General features: G+C 44.2%; 1 protein-coding gene across 1 annotated transcript in view; it reads right to left on the bottom strand.

The window, feature by feature from the left end:
• EPYC (epiphycan) overlaps window positions 1–16,592 on the bottom strand; it is a 153,992-nt gene extending 137,400 nt beyond the window's left edge. The window contains exons 1-2 of the mRNA XM_069764372.1: window positions 16,457–16,592; window positions 13,054–13,221 (exon numbers count right to left, since the gene is read on the bottom strand). Coding sequence (XP_069620473.1) covers window positions 13,054–13,212 — 159 coding nt within the window. The 5' untranslated portion in view covers window positions 13,213–13,221; window positions 16,457–16,592. The remainder of the gene's footprint in view (window positions 1–13,053; window positions 13,222–16,456) is intronic.
• Between the last annotated feature and the right edge of the window lie 318 nt (window positions 16,593–16,910).

The following is a 16,910-nucleotide window of genomic DNA, read 5'->3' as shown; positions in this document are numbered from 1 at the left end:
CTTTCAGGACCTTCCAGAAGGACCAATGGAATGTACTGCAGCACCTGAGCATGTGACCGAACATGTGGCCCTCGACCTCCAATGGGAGACCCTGCCCTGGGCATGCTCAGTGTGAGTAAACAAGGACTTAGTCCCAGAGAGGCTCGCTTGCCGCAGATCAGTGCAGGGTACCATAGGAAAGCCAGAAAAGGCAGTAGTGACCCTATGCACCGAATCAGCCCCAGCGAGACGCTGGGAGCGACGTCTCCGCTGAGCAGAGCCCACTGCGGCCGATACCGAATGGGAGACCGCAGCAGACACGGATCGAGATTCCCCCTGTGCAGCAGAGGAAACTCGACTCCTAACATTACCCCCCCTCCTAGGGCCCCCCTCCTTGAGCCTCACTACGCTCAAAAGCTGCGATAAGCAGCGGAGCCCGAATGTGCTCCACAGGCTCCCAGGTTCTATCCTCTGGGCCGTGACCCTTCCAGTCCACCAGATAAAATTTCTTGCCACGTACCACCTTGCACCCCACAATAGCATTCACCTCAAACTCATCCGTGGATGAACCCGATGTCCCAGCAGATGACTCGGAAAACCGGGACAAATGAACGGGCTTTAAGAGGGAAACGTGGAAAGTATCGGTGATACCAAGGCGTGGAGGAATAGCCAAACGGTAGGCCACAGGGTTGACCTGTTCCAGAACCTTAAACGGGTCAATGTAGCGAGGAGCAAACTTAGTGGACTCAACTCACAGCCTGATGTTACGGGCGGAGAGCCACACTAAGTCGCCAGGAGCAAAGACCGGAGCGGGGCGCCGGTGTGTATCAGCCGAAACCCTCATTCTCTCCTTGGAGGCCCGGATGGCATCCTGTGTGCGGTCCCAGATGTCACGTGCCTCCACCGCCCAGTCTGCCACCCTAGAATCGGTGGATGACACGGGCATGGGCACAGGGACACGCGGATGCTGGCCGTAATTAAGGAGAAAAGGAGTTTGACCAGTGGAATCGGCTACAGCGTTGTTCAGGGCAAATTCCGCCCAAGGTAGCAAAGATGCCCAGTCATCCTGCCTAGCAGAGACGAAATGTCGCAAATATGTCACCAGAGTCTGGTTGGTTCTCTCCACCAACCCATTCGTCTCGGGATGGTATGCAGAGGAGAGGTTTAACTCTATGCTGAGTAAACGGCAGAGCTCTCTCCAAAACCGAGATGCGAACTGGGGACCCCGATCGCTGACAATCTTATCAGGCATACCATGCAATCGGAAAACGTGTTTAATGAACAACACCGCCAAGGCCCGTGCTGAGGGTAACCGAGGAAGCGGCACCAAATGCACCATCTTGGAGAAATGGTCGGTGACAACCCAAATAATGGAGCAGCCACGCGACTTGGGTAGACCCACCACAAAGTCCATCCCGACCATCTCCCAGGGCCTGTCTGCCACCGGTAGAGGGTAAAGCAACCCAGCAGGCCGTTGCCGAGGAGACCGATTCTGGGCGCAAGAAACGCACGCCTGAATATAGTCCTTGACATCTCGGGCCATATGCGGCCACCAGTATGTTCTCGCCAGAAGCTCAGATGTCCTCTTGGTCCCAAAATGCCCACCCACTCTGAAGGAGTGAGCCCAAGAGAGAACCTCCGGTTGCAAGTTAGCTGGTACGAAAGTCTTGCCCGGGGGCACAGACTCTAGCGAAACCGGAGCTACAGTTCTCAGGCTCTCAGAAGGGACAATAAGCCGAGGCTCCTCCTCCTCCGATGACACCACGGAGCGGGAGAGAGCGTCAGCACGAACGTTCTTCTCCCCGGAGAGGAAATGGAGAGTAAAATGGAACCGGGAGAAGAACAGGGACCATCTAGCCTGGCGAGAATTCAGCCGCTGGGCCGTTTGCAGATACACCAAGTTCTTGTGGTCAGTGAAGACTTGGAAGGGAAAGCGAGCTCCCTCCAAGAGATGTCTCCACTCCGAAAAAGCCAACTTCATGGCCAGCAACTCCCTGTCCCCGATGGAATAATTCCTCTCCGCTGGTGTGAAGGTCTTGGAGAAGAAGAAGCAAGGATGCTTCCGACCTTGAGCATCCTTTTGGAAAAGGACTGCTCCAGCACCAACGGATGAGGCATCCACCTCCAAGATAAATGGCTTATCAACATCGGGGCGATGTAGGATGGGAGCGCTAGCGAAGTGTGACTTGATCGAAAGAAAGGCTTTGGAGACCTCCTTTGACCACAACTTGGGATTTGCTCTCTTCTTGGTGAGGGCAACCAAGGGAGCTACCAAAGTTGAGAAGTGTGGAATGAACTGGCAATAGTAATTAATGAACCCCATAAAGCGCTGCACCGCTTTAAGAGAATGGGGTTCCTGCCAGTCCATTACAGCCTGTAGCTTGGCAGGATCCATAGCCAAACCCTGGGCAGAGATGATATAACCAAGGAAAGGCAAGGACTCCTGCTCAAACACACACTTCTCCAACTTGGCGTAGAGGGAGTTTGCCCGTAAGAGGTCGAAGACTTTGCGAACATCTCTCCGATGGGAGTCAATATCTGGAGAGAAGATGAGAATATCATCCAGATAGACTACGACCGAGGTGGTGAGCATATCCCAGAAGATGTCATTCACAAAGTCTTGGAAAACGGCTGGGGTATTAAAGAGCCCGAAGGGCATCACCAGATATTCATAGTGCCCATCCCTGGTGTTAAAAGCCGTCTTCCATTCATCCCCCTCACGGATGCGAATCAGGTTGTAAGCACCCCGCAGATCTAACTTTGTAAATACCCTCGCTCCCCGTAGCCTATCAAACAGCTCAGATATCAGGGGTAGTGGGTACTTGTTCTTAACGGTGATGGCGTTAAGACCCCTGTAGTCTATGCATGGACGTAAGTCTCCAGTCTTCTTCTGTACGAAGAAGAACCCTGCCCCTGCCGGTGACACTGACTTCCTAATGAATCCTCTTTCCAGATTCTCTTGGATGTACTGGGACATTGCCTCCGTCTCCAGGAGAGATAACGGATAGACTCGACCCCGGGGAGGCTCAGCACCAGGCAAGAGGTCAATAGGACAGTCATAGGGGCGGTGAGGCGGAAGGGTCTCCGCAGCTCTTTTGGAGAACACGTCTGCATAGGGCCAATAGTGCTTGGGGAGAGAGGAAAGATCTGCGGGTACCTGTGTAGTAGCAACCTGAACGCACTCCCTCAGACATCTACCCTCGCAAGATTTACTCCATCCCAAAATTCTCCCAGAGGACCACTCAATATGAGGAGAATGGTAGCGAAGCCATGGTATCCCCAACAGGACCTCATCAATTCCCTCAGGAATGACTAATAGGGAGATTATCTCCTGATGTGATGGAGACACAGATAGCGTGAAAGGAATGGTTTGGTGGGTAATCTGTGAAATTATTGTTGACCTATTTACCACTCGAACGGTTACTGGCTTGGCGAGCATCACCAAGGGTATTGTGTGACGCTGGGCAAAAGCGGAAGACATAAAGTTACCCTCTGCCCCAGAATCCACGCATAGCTCGACCATAAGAGTGGATGGGCCTATGGTAATTGTCCCCTTGAAGGATAACTTTGAGGCAAACGTCGCCGTGTCTAGTGTACCTCCTCCAACTGCCACTAGATGATGACGTTTCCCCGACCGCTGAGGACCCTTGGAGGCAAGGTGTCCTGACTGCTGGCAAACATGACGGACCTTATGTGCACGGGCAGATTGAGACTTGGATCCCGCTTGTGTCACCTCTAAGGCCTCATGTGACTCGGATGCCTGGACTGGAGATTCCAAAGGCTTGGCGAAGGTGGGAGCCAGCCGAAACCTCTGCCTACACTGGGCTCGCTCCAACCTCCGCTCGTTAAAACGGAGGTCAATACGAGTAGAGACAGTTATTAACTCCTCCAGTGTGGCAGGAATCTCCCTAGTGGCCAGAGCGTCCTTAATGTGGTCAGCCAGGCCCCTCCAAAATATGGGGATAAGGGCTTTATCCGACCACTCCAGCTCGGAAGCTAAAGTATGCAAGCGGACGGAAAAATGGCTGACCAAGGACTCACCCTGAGTTAATGCCAGTAGTTGGAGCGCTGTGTCATGGGTGACTTGAGGTCCTAAAAAGACCTTTTTCAGAGTGCTCAGGAACAACGGAGCACTCTGCACCACATGATCACCACGTTCCCACAGCGGCGTAGCCCACTCCAACGCCCTGTCCAACAAAAAAGACACAATAAATCCCACCTTAGCCCGCTCTGTAGGAAAACGTGCAGCCAGGAGCTCGAGGTGAATAGAGCACTGACTCACGAATCCCCTACAAGTTTTGCTATTTCCAGAAAATTTTTCTGGCAGCGGGAGGTGAGATAACGTCGGAACAGGGGTGGCAGTGGACAGGGTTGCTGCAGCCACGCTAGCAGCCTGTACAGCAACTGCGGTAACATCCACAGCTGAGGTTGAGCTCTCGAGAGCCGCCAACCTACCCTCCAGCTGCTGGATATACCGCAAAGATTGCTTAATGTCCGCCATTTACTAGCCAGACCCTGGCGCTAGTATTCTGTTAGGGCTAGCGGAACGCACCGAGTAAATAGAGATGTTTATTGATATTGGTGCGTTCGCAGCCCGGGGTCCACCGTGCAGGAGTACCTGCTGCTAGCAAACGGCGGAGCTATATGGCGGTATAGACTAACTCAGTTAATTCACTGAGTAGCCGTGAAAGGAAAGCACTGTGCCCTGTTAGACTCCACAGAGGCACAGGCTAACTGCCCAAACAGAGAGCAGTCAGTGGTCACACAAACACACAAAACTCCTCGCCGGAGGAACCAGCATTCTAGGGGCTTATTTCAGCCGGGTCCCTGAATACACTCAGACTCAATCACCTCGCTGGAGGAGCCAGCATTCTAGGGGCTTATTTCAGCCGGGTCCCTGAACACACATACATGTGACCACACTGGCGCAAAGCACATAACATAAGACAATACTAGCGCATGGCCGTGCGCTCATGCGCAGTTTCTATAGTTGCAGCACAGGAAGCTGCTACTGAAGTTTTTGCCCTTTCAGGACCTTCCAGAAGGACCAATGGAAAGTGCTGCAGTACCTGAGCATGTGACCGAACATGTGGCCCTCAACCTCCAATGGGAGACCCTGCCCTGGGCATGCTCAGTGTGAGTAAACAAGGACTTAGTCCCAGAGAGGCTCGCTCGCCGCAGATCAGTGCAGGGTACCATAGGAAAGCCAGAAAGGCAGTAGTGACCCTATGCACCGAATCAGCCCCAGCGAGACGCTGGGAGCGACGTCTCCGCTGAGCAGAGCCCACTGCGGCCGATACCGAATGGGAGACCGCAGCAGACACGAATCGAGATTCCCCCTGTGCAGCAGAGGAAACTCAACTCCTAACACTCTGTCTATGAAAAGCCATCATGTCGTCTGGATCAGATGGAGATAAAGTGGATGAGAATGAGTCCATTCAGACAACACATAATATGTAAGGTGCAAAAATGTAAATGTTTATTTGTGATTTGGACTGCGTCTAATCAGTACAGTGGTTCCTGTATAATCTGCAGTCTCATGATGGCTGGTAATAACATCTGCCATCATTTTCATACCATTGTTAATGAGCACTGGGAGTTGAAGTTCATAAAATACAAATATATATTGGCCTGACCCAATAGTTAATCGCTGTACTAAGCTTTGTTGTTTTAGCCAATTACGGATGTTTGTTCTTGTGCCATATTCATGTACTATTTATGGTTTTCGTTCCATACTAATTTACTGAATGTGGGTCTGATGATGAAAACATCTGTTATGATCTGGTGGCCTTGAAGCAGCATGAGACGTACTCTGGAGAAGGTGGCCCCTGTACTGACCGCAAACCCTGAACTAGCAGCGCAACTAGAAGTAGCCGAGGGGGGTACTTAACTCTCCCTAGACCCCTCGACACAACCTAAGAAACTAACTACCCCTAAAGACAGAAACAGGAAACCTATCTTGCCTCAGAAAAAATCCCCAAAGGACAGACGCCCCCCCACAAATATTAACTGTGAGAGGAGAGGGAAAAACACATGCAGACATGAAATCAGGATTTAGCATAGGAGGCCATACTAGCTAAATAGAAAGAATAGAACAGAGTACTATGCGGTCAGTATTAAAACACTAGAAAATATCCACCACAGAAAATACAAATCACGACATCTGACTAAAGACATGGAGGGTATATCTGCATCTCCAGAGACACAGCAAGGCTGCAAAAAATACTTCACAGACAAAGCTGGACAAGACAAAACATGAAAATGCACAGAACTATAAGGTCCACAGCAGGTGGACAGCAAAAACAAAGCCAGGACTTATCTTTGAAGAAAAGCACAGCGAACAGGAGAGACCAGAAGGGATGTGAATCCTCCAAAAACAATGGACAACTGGCAGGGACTAAAGAGTCCAGCAAAGCTATATACCCCAGTCAGTTTTGCAATTAGTAGATACACCTGTCCAATCCTGCAGTCCAGGCACAACTGCATTACCCTCTACAACCACCGGAGGGAGCCCAAAGGCTGAATTCACAACAGTACCCCCCCTTGTGGAGGGGTCACCGAACCCTCACCAGAGCACCCAGGCTGATCAGGATGAGCCCGATGAAAGGTATGAACCAAATCAGCGGCATGGACATCAGAGGCAGAAACCCAAGAATTATCCTCCTGGCTATAACCCTTCCATTTGACAAGGTACTGAAGCTTCCGCCTCGAAAAATGAGAATCCAAAATCTTCTCAACAACATATTCCAACTCCCCATCGACCAACACAGGGGCCGGAGGATCAACAGAGGGAACAACGGGCTCCACATATTTCCACAATAAAGATCTATGGAAGACATTATGAATAGCAAAAGAGGCCGGAAGCGCCAGGCGAAAGGACACCGGATTAATAATCTCAGAAATCCTATAAGGACCAATAAATCGAGGCTTAAACTTAGGGGAAGAAACCTTCATAGGAACATGACGGGAAGATAACCAAGCCAGATCCCCAACCCGAAGCCGGGAACCAACACACCAATGACGGTTAGCAAAACGTTGAGCCTCCTCCTGAGACAGCACCAAATTGTCCACCACATGAGCCCAAATCTGTTGCAACCTGTCGACCACAGAATCCACACCAGGAAGGTCAGAAGGCTCAACCTGCCCAGAAGAAAAATGAGGATGAAAACCAAAATTACAAAAAAAAGGCGAAACCAAAGTAGCCAAACTAGCCCGATTATTAAGGGCAAACTCGGCCAATGGCAAAAAAAACACCCAATCGTCCTGATCAGCAGACACAAAGCATCTCAAATAGGTCTCCAAGGTCTGATTAGTTCGCTCAGTCTGGCCATTTGTCTGAGGATGAAATGCAGAAGAAAAAGACAAATCACTGCCCAGCTTGGCACAAAAGGCCCGCCAAAACCTTGAAACAAACTGGGAACCTCTGTCGGACACAATATTCTCCGGAATACCATGCAAATGTACCACATGCTGAAAAAACAACGGAACCAAATCAGATGAAGAATGCAATTTAGGCAAAGGCACCAAATGAACAATCTTAGAAAATCGGTCACAGACGACCCAGATAACCGACATCCTTTGGGAAACAGGAAGATCTGAAATAAAATCCATAGATATATGTGTCCAAGGCCTCTCGGGGACCGGTAATGGCAAAAGCAACCCGCTAGCGCGGGAACAGCAAGGCTTAGCCCGCGCACAAATCCCATCACGCGACAAAGAAGGCCACCAAAAGGACCTACCAACCAAATCTCTGGTACCAAAAATCCCAGGATGGCCAGCCAACACAGAACAATGAACCTCAGAAATCACTTTACTAGTCCATCTATCAGGAACAAACAGTTTCCCCACTGGACAGCGGTCATGTTTATTAGCCTGAAATTCCTGAAGAATCCGTCGTAAATCAGGGGAAATGGCAGAAAGGACCACCCCTTCCTTCAGAATGCCGACCGGCTCAAGAACCCCAGGGGAATCAGGAAAAAAACTCCTAGAGAGGGCATCCGCCTTAACATTCTTAGTACCAGGAATGTACGAGACCACAAAATCAAAACGGGAGAAAAACAGGGACCATCGAGATTGTCTAGGATTCAGCCGTTTGGCAGACTCGAGGTAAATCAGATTCTTATGATCGGTCAGGACCACAATACGGTGCTTGGCCCCCTCAAGCCAATGTCGCCACTCCTCAAATGCCCACTTCATAGCCAACAACTCCCGATTGCCGACATCATAACTGCGTTCCGCAGGCGAAAACTTCCGAGAAAAGAAGGCACACGGTATCATCAAGGACCCATCAGAATTCTTCTGAGACAAAATGGCCCCTGCCCCAATCTCAGATGCGTCAACCTCAACCTGAAATGGAAGAGAAACATCTGGCTGACGCAACACAGGGGCAGAAGTAAATCGGCGTTTAAGCTCCTGAAAGGCAGAAACAGCCGCGGAGGACCAATTCGTCACATCAGCGCCTTTCTTTGTCAAATCGGTCAGAGGTTTAACCACACTGGAGAAGTTGGCACTGAAACAACGATAAAAATTAGCAAAGCCCAAGAATTTCTGAAGGCTCTTCACAGATGTGGGCTGAATCCAATCATGAATGGCCTGAACCTTAACCGGATCCATTTCTATAGATGAGGGAGAAAAAATGAAGCCCAAAAAAGAAACCTTCTGCACTCCAAAGAGGCACTTCGACCCCTTCACAAATAAAGCATTACTACGGAGGATCTGAAATACCATCCTGACCTGTTTCACATGAGACTCCCAATCATCGGAAAAAATCAAAATATCATCCAAATATACAACCATGAATTTATCAAGATAACTCCGAAAAATATCATGCATGAAGGACTGGAACACAGATGGGGCATTAGAGAGTCCGAATGGCATCACAAGGTATTCAAAATGGCCTTCGGGCGTATTAAATGCAGTTTTCCATTCATCACCCTGCTAAATACGAATAAGATTATATGCCCTTCGAAGGTCTATTTTGGTAAACCAGCTAGCCCCCTTAATACTAGCAAACAAATCAGTAAGCAAAGGCAGAGAGTATTGAAATTTGACCGTGATCTTATTCAAGAGGCGATAATCAATACAGGGTCTCAAGGAGCCATCCTTCTTGGCAACAAAAAAAAAACCTGCTCCCAATGGTGAAGAAGATGGCCGAATATGCCCCTTCTCCAAAGACTCCTTAATATAGCTCCGCATGGCGGCATGTTCAGGCACAGACAGGTTGAAAAGTCGGCCCTTAGGGAACTTGCAACCTGGAATCAAGTCAATAGCACAATCACAGTCCCTATGCGGTGGAAGGGAACTGGATTTGGGCTCATCGAATACATCCTGGAAATCTGACAAAAACTCAGGAATTTCAGAAGAGGGGGAAGAGGAAATTGACATCAAAGGAACGTGACCATGAACCCCCTGACAACCCCAACTAGTCACAGACATAGATCTCCAATCTAACACCGGATTATGTTCCTGTAACCATGGGAAACCCAGCACAATATCATCATGCAAATTATGTAACACCAGAAAACGACAATCTTCCTGATGGGCTGGCACCATGCGCATGGTCAGCTGTGTCCAAAACTGAGGTTTATTTTTAGCCAACGGTGTAGCATCAATGCCCCTTAAAGGAATAGGGTTCTGCAAAGGCTGCAAGGGGAAACCACAACGTCTGGCAAATTTTAAGTCCATTAAGTTCAGAGTGGCGCCTGAATCCACAAATGCCATGACAGAAAATGATGATAATGAGCAGATCAAGGTCACAGATAACAGAAATTTAGGTTGCGCAGTACTGATAGTAACAGAACTAGCGATTCTCTTTGTACGCTTAGGGCAATCAGAAATAACATGAGCAGAATCGCCGCAGTAAAAACACAACCTATTCTGGCACCTGAATATTAGATGTTCAGCTCTAGACAAAATCCTATCACACTGCATAGGCTCCGGGCTCCGCTCGGAGGAGAATGCCACAGTGTGCACAACTCTGCGCTCACGCAAGCGCCGATCAATCTGAATGGCCAGAGACATTGAATCACTCAGACCAGCAGGCGTGGGGAACCCCACCATAACATCTTTAACGGATTCAGAAAGACCCTTTCTGAAAATTGCCGCCAAGGCATCCTCATTCCATTTAGTCAGTACAGACCATTTTCTAAATTTCTGACAATACGATTCTGCCGCTTCTTGACCCTGACACAGGGCCAACAAGATTTTCTCAGCTTGATCCACAGAATTAGGCTCATCATACAATAACCCCAATGCTTGAAAGAAAGAATCAACATTAAGCAAAGCAGGATTGCCAGTTTCCAGGGAAAATGCCCAATCCTGTGGGTCACCACGCAGCAGGTATATGATAATTTTAACCTGCTGAATGGGATCACCAGAAGACCAGGGTCTCAATGCAAAAAACAGTTTACAGTTATTTTTGAAACTCAAAAATTTGGATCTGTCACCAAAGAATAAATCAGGAGTGGGAATCCTAGGTTCCAAGGCAGGAGTCTGAACAATATAATCTAAAATACCCTGTACCCTAGCAGCAAGCTGATCCACACGAGAAACTAACTCCTGAACACTCATGTTATTACTAGGTTCCATAGCCACCCAGAGATTAAGAGGGAGGAACAGGCTAAGGAAAAAAAATGGCTCAAAACCTTCCCTCCCTTCTTCTGAGATGCAATTAACTCATTGTTGGCCAGTTGTACTGTTATGATCTGGTGGCCTTGGAGCAGCATGAGACGTACTCTGGAGAAGGTGGCCCCTGTACTGACCGCAAACCCTGAACTAGCAGCGCAACTAGAAGTAGCCGTGGGGGGTACCTAACTCTCCCTAGACCCCTCGACACAGCCTAAGAAACTAACTACCCCTAAAGACAGAAACAGGAAACCTATCTTGCCTCAGAGAAAATCCCCAAAGGACAGACAGCCCCCCACAAATATTAACTGTGAGAGGAGAGGGAAAAAACACACGCAGACATGAATATCCACCACAGAAAATACAAATCACCACATCTGACTAAAGACATGGAGGGTATATCTGCATCTCCAGAGACACAGCAAGGCTGCAAAAAATACTTCACAGACAAAGCTGGACAAGACAAAACATGAAAATGCACAGAACTATAAGGTCCACAGCAGGTGGACAGCAAAAACAAAGCCAGGACTTATCTTTGAAGAAAAGCACAGCGAACAGGAGAGACCAGAAGGGATGTGAATCCTCCAAAAACAATGGACAACTGGCAGGGACTAAAGAGTCCAGCAAAGCTATATACCCCAGTCAGTTTTGCAATTAGTAGATACACCTGTCCAATCCTGCAGTCCAGGCACAACTGCATTACCCTCTACAACCACCGGAGGGAGCCCAAAAGCTGAATTCACAACAAACATCACCACAACCATCATCACTACATAAATACATCACCAGAACCACCATCAGCTCGTGAAAACTGCACATATTTGTATAATTACAGATGCAAACACCATTAGTTGATCCCTATAACTATAATGGGGCCTGTTTGGTTTCCATTAGGCTAGCCATCAAATGCTGGATAGCTTAAATTAAATCATACAGTTCCAATAGTTAAAGGCATTATATGAAGCCTAACTAAATTTCATTCTAAATCCCTAAGTATTTAGTGCTGTAATTTAAGCTATTTTCTAATATACTTGTATTTTAAAAATTCCTTACGGTGTCTTAACTACACTAACTGCTATTCTATTGTCTATTCCTATTTCATGTGTGATGATGCTTTGTTTGAGAATCCCAGTGCATGCTGGGATACTCAAACTAAGGGTCATCAGAGCAGAAGGCAGAGGCTGCAGTCAGTGCCACAGCCCCTCCCTGAAATGAAGCATCATCAATGACACTCTTTTCACTGTCTGTGCTCGTCCCTGTTATGTCCCTGCTGTGTCCCTCAATGCAAACTGTGCACTGTGCAGTCTGCACAGTGACAGCGTCAACTCTGTCTTTGGCTCAAATCAGTAATTTCAGCTGGCAACAGAGCGGTGTCAGAATACCTGGCATGCAGGAGAACAGAGACTTCTCTAGCGGGGATAGTGCTAGTCTTCTAAATGCCAAGCATTCTAACACCACTATGTTGCCAGCTTATTATTACTAATCTGAGCCAACAGAGCAGACGCTGTCACTGTGCAGCTCACACAGGGCACTGCTCGCAAGGAGGGACACAGCAGTGATGATTACAGCCCCTGAAATGAGCATCATTGAGGATGCTCCATTTCAGAGAGATGGCAGAGACTGTGGCAGTGACTACAGACTCTGCCCCCTGGTCAGATGATGCTTTGTTTGAGTATCCCAGCATGCACTGGGATACTCAAATGAATCGTCATCACACAGGAAATAAGAAAAACAGTAAAATAGCAGTTAGACAAGGTAGTTAGGGAGCGGTAGGAAATTTTTTTTAATACAAGTATATTACAAATTAGCTTAAATTGTGGCACTAAATAGAGATTTAGGATGTAATTTAGTTTGATTTTGGACCACCCTTTATGCTATATTAGTTTTAATGACTATAGATTTTGACATTTAACATATTGGATGTCAATGATGAATATCACTAGTCGTCCCTGGTATCATATAAGTGGTCTGCAAACAGTGAGTGATTCCTATATCTAACTGTGAAATTGCACCCCCTTTTTAAGCCACACTCTAAAGTACTCCACTTTTTTATTTTTAAGGGTTTTTCTGTAAAAAAAAAAAAAAAAAGTTATGCCAGTGGAAAGAGTTGTTAGGGTTTGTTATTACTGTTTTCATCATGGTCGTAATTGCTGTACAGGTCAACTGGTATGAAGAGAGGCCTACTATGCTAGTCGACATTTCTTCATACAGTTTCAGAAATGTATGCATGTAAGAAAAATGAAGTTTCAACAGGTTTTATAGACATATTAAGAAATAAATATTAAAACCACCAAATGGTACTTAAATGTGGACATCAACTTTACACCAGTATATTATCCATGCAACATACGACTGAAACATTTTACATCATTGCTTGTACGTTGCGCTTCAAAAATGTTGTTTATAAGTTCAAGCAACTGGATGATTAATATAGTTAATGAAAGAAAATACCTCTCCTTGATCAATATTACTGTTTTCATCATAGTCGTAATTGCTGTACAGATCAACTTCATATGTATCTGTATCATAGTTAATGGAATCCGTTGGGGGAGCAGCTACCGCCGCTTTAAGTATAAAAAGTCCCAAGAAAATATTTGCAAATGTCTTCATTCTTCAAAGCTTTTAAAGGAAACAAAAATATGGAAAAAAAGCTATCAGATTGAAATTATGATCACTGCTGCAAAATCGTAAAATCAACCTTAATTATACCATTTTAAGAGCAAGTAGCCTAAAATGAGCAGCTCTATTCATTTGAGACGAGTAATGAGTACAAAAATATTGTGAGAATCCCACAGTCTCACAGTAGCATTAATTCAATCATTTCCCCTCTGCATAAATGGGAGTACACATAGATCTTGGTTAGGCGCCAAAAAGTCTTCACGTCAACATCTTCGAGCTGGGTAGCTGACATTAATGGATACAGTTAAGGGTACATAATACCATTTCACCTAATATTTTTGCTCCTGAAAGGTTGAGCTTGGCACAGTGCGTAAAGGTTTGAATCATCCAAGCTTATGATTTGTGATTATTTACATAAACTATTATTTCCTTCAATGAATCCAGTTGTCTCTATGAACAACACTATCGTAAGGCATCTGGTTAATTTTAGGCAGCCATATTTGCTTTTTCAATGTATCTATATAAAGTCCATTTTGAACAATTATCTTTATAGTTTTATTGGCACATCAAATTGCCCCGTGGTCCACATTTTGGGGCTCTACCGTATTACACACTTTAAGAGTTTAACAGATTGTTTTTACCATTTTACCATTTTGTTTTTTACAATGTATACACTGTAGAGAATCTTTTGGACATTTCTGATACTTTGTAAACTTAAAAAATAATTAGTGCAACACAAAAGTTCATTTTTATATTAATTGGTGTTTTAGTTTAATACCTCCTTAGTCAGATCTTTGGTGATGAAGTGATAACACTCGAACGCTTGTTAAACAGAGGACATATTTGCCACATATGCGCTCCCCCTGCTTGGGTAAATACGCATGTGACACGTGGTGTCCTCTAGAATGATAGTTCTCTTTAAGATGCTAAGTGTTGCATACACCCATACACTTGTTCTATTCATCCACAGTTCTTAGTACCTCTAGTCCAGTAACATTACCAATTCATGCGCCAGAATGAACTGACACATAAACTAAACTTCACCAAGTTAAAAGAAAGAAAGCGTTTATGAAGCAGCTTTAGGCATGAGGATATGAAATTCCACTGGGAAAAGAGAGCAGTACAAAGCTTTCATTTATGTCAGCTTCTCCAAGATACTTTATGTAGAGCACCCATCATGAGATCTCTGCTTGAATTTTCAAACTTCCAATGCAAGATAGCTAAGACGGCTTTAGTATGAAATATGCACAGCTTGCAAAAAATATAAGCAAGCGGATAAAAAAATAAATAAGTAGATGAAGCATGTTAGATAGATAGATAGATAGATAGATAGATAAATGGATAGATAGATAGATAGATAAATGGATAGATAGATAGATAGATAGATAGATAGATAGATAGATAGATAGATAGATAGATAGATAGATAGATAGATAGATAGATAGATAGATATGAGAAAGATAGAGTTCTGGCAAAAATTAAGAGACCACCACATGAAATCCATGTCATGGGCAGCCCAATCTCCAGACCTGAACCCCATTGAAAACCTCTGGAATGTAATCAAGAGGATGATGGATAGTCACTCACAAGCCATCAAACAAAGAAGAACTGATTACATTTGTGCTCCAGGAGCAATGTGAAAGACTGGTGGAAAGCATGCCAAGCTGCATGAAAGCTGTGATTAAAAATCATGGTTATTCCACAAAATATTGATTTCTGAACTCTTCCTGAGTTAAAACATTAGTATTGTTGTTTCTAAATGATGATGAACTTGTTTTCTTTGCATTATTTGTGGTCTGAAAGCAGTGTTTGTTTGCTTTTTGTAATTTTGACCATTTCTCCTTTTTTAGAAAAAAAATACAAAACTTATTGCTTGGAATTCGGAGACATGTTGCCAGTAGCTTATAGAATAAATGAACAATTTACATTTTACTTAAAAATATACCTATAAAGAGAAAAATCAGACAAACTGAACATTTTGCAGTGGTCTCTAAATTTTTCCCAAAGCTGTAGATAGATATGAGATGGATAGATATGGAATAAATAGATTAGATAGACAGATGTGGGATAAATCGGTAGATACATAGAGAATGACAGAATAGATAGATAGATAGATAGATAGATAGATAGATAGATATGGGATATATAGATAGATAGATAGATAGATAGATAGATGATAGATAGATAGATAGATAGATAGATAGATAGATAGATAGATAGATAGATAGATATGGGATATATAGATAGATAGATAGATAGATAGATAGATAGATAGATAGATAGATAGATGGATAGATAGATAGATAGATAGATATGGGATATATAGATAGATAGATAGATAGATGATAGATAGATATGGGATAGATAGATAGATAGATAGATAGATAGATAGATAGATAGATAGATAGATAGATAGATAATAGATAGATAGATAGATAGATAGATATGGGATATATAGATAGATAGATAGATAGATAGATAGATAGATAGATAGATGATAGATAGATAGATAGATAGATAGATAGATAGATAGATATGGGATATATAGATAGATAGATGGATAGATAGATAGATAGATAGATATGGGATATATAGATAGATAGATGGATAGATAGATAGATAGATATGGGAAAGATAGATAGATAGATAGATAGATAGATAGATAGATAGATAGATAGATAGATGATAGATAGATAGATCGATAGATAGATAGATAGATAGATAGGGGATAGATAGATAGATAGATAGATAGATAGATAGATAGATAGATAGATAGATAGATATGGGATATATAGATAGATAGATAGATAGATAGACAGATAGTTAGATATGAAATAGGTAGATACTGTAGATAGATATAGACGGTACATAGATTAGATAGTCAGATGAATACCAGATACATAGATAGATGAAAAGATAGATAATAGATAAGCAATATACTAACACATGCAAATTGTACCTTGCAATATTATTTTCCAAAAAATAAACCAAATAAAAATCTTCATTATAAAATCATTTAAAGTAGTACCTACATTTTGCATTGCCTTCATTTTACTACGATATCGCTAAAAAATATGTGTCTAAGTATCAATTTTAAAGTGACAATTGAAAATGTTTTTTTTTACTATTTTATCAGTTGTTCTAATTTTTGGAAGACATTAAAAAAATAATGACTATAGAAGCACACTTTTTGCAAAAACAATTCATATCAGGAGACAACAAGAAGGAAACTTACCTTGGCTCCTGTTTGTCGGAATGGCAGCAGGTTAGATAGAGGGCAGTGCAAGTGGGATGTGACCTGACCAATTACAAGTCCTATCTCAGGGTGAAGGAGGCTGGTGCACTGACTGCTGTATCAACTTGGAGTTCACACCATGAAATCTTTCAGTTTACACGATAGAATTAGTAATGGTTTAAATACCTAATATGATACCCACTATGCACTGGCACTGGATTATGAAAACAGGCGTCTGAGCCTAGGAGTTTATTTTGCTATATGAATACCTCCATTGTGGTACCTAGCATGGGAACTTTGTATTGATGTTCTTAGGTTACAGCATGCTGCATCGAACGGGCAATATACTGAAGGAGCCAGCTCTGATATACTTCAGATTGAAGGTTTCTACCCATAAATCCATACAAAGCGCTAAATGATAACAGTCATCTAAATTAAGCATGTGTTTGTCCTA

This window comes from Ranitomeya imitator, chromosome 4, assembly GCF_032444005.1.
Source record: "Ranitomeya imitator isolate aRanImi1 chromosome 4, aRanImi1.pri, whole genome shotgun sequence".
Taxonomy (NCBI): Eukaryota; Metazoa; Chordata; class Amphibia; order Anura; family Dendrobatidae; genus Ranitomeya; species Ranitomeya imitator.
The sequence above is the reverse complement of the archived record's forward strand: the minus strand, read 5'-3'. Positions and strand labels throughout refer to the sequence as shown.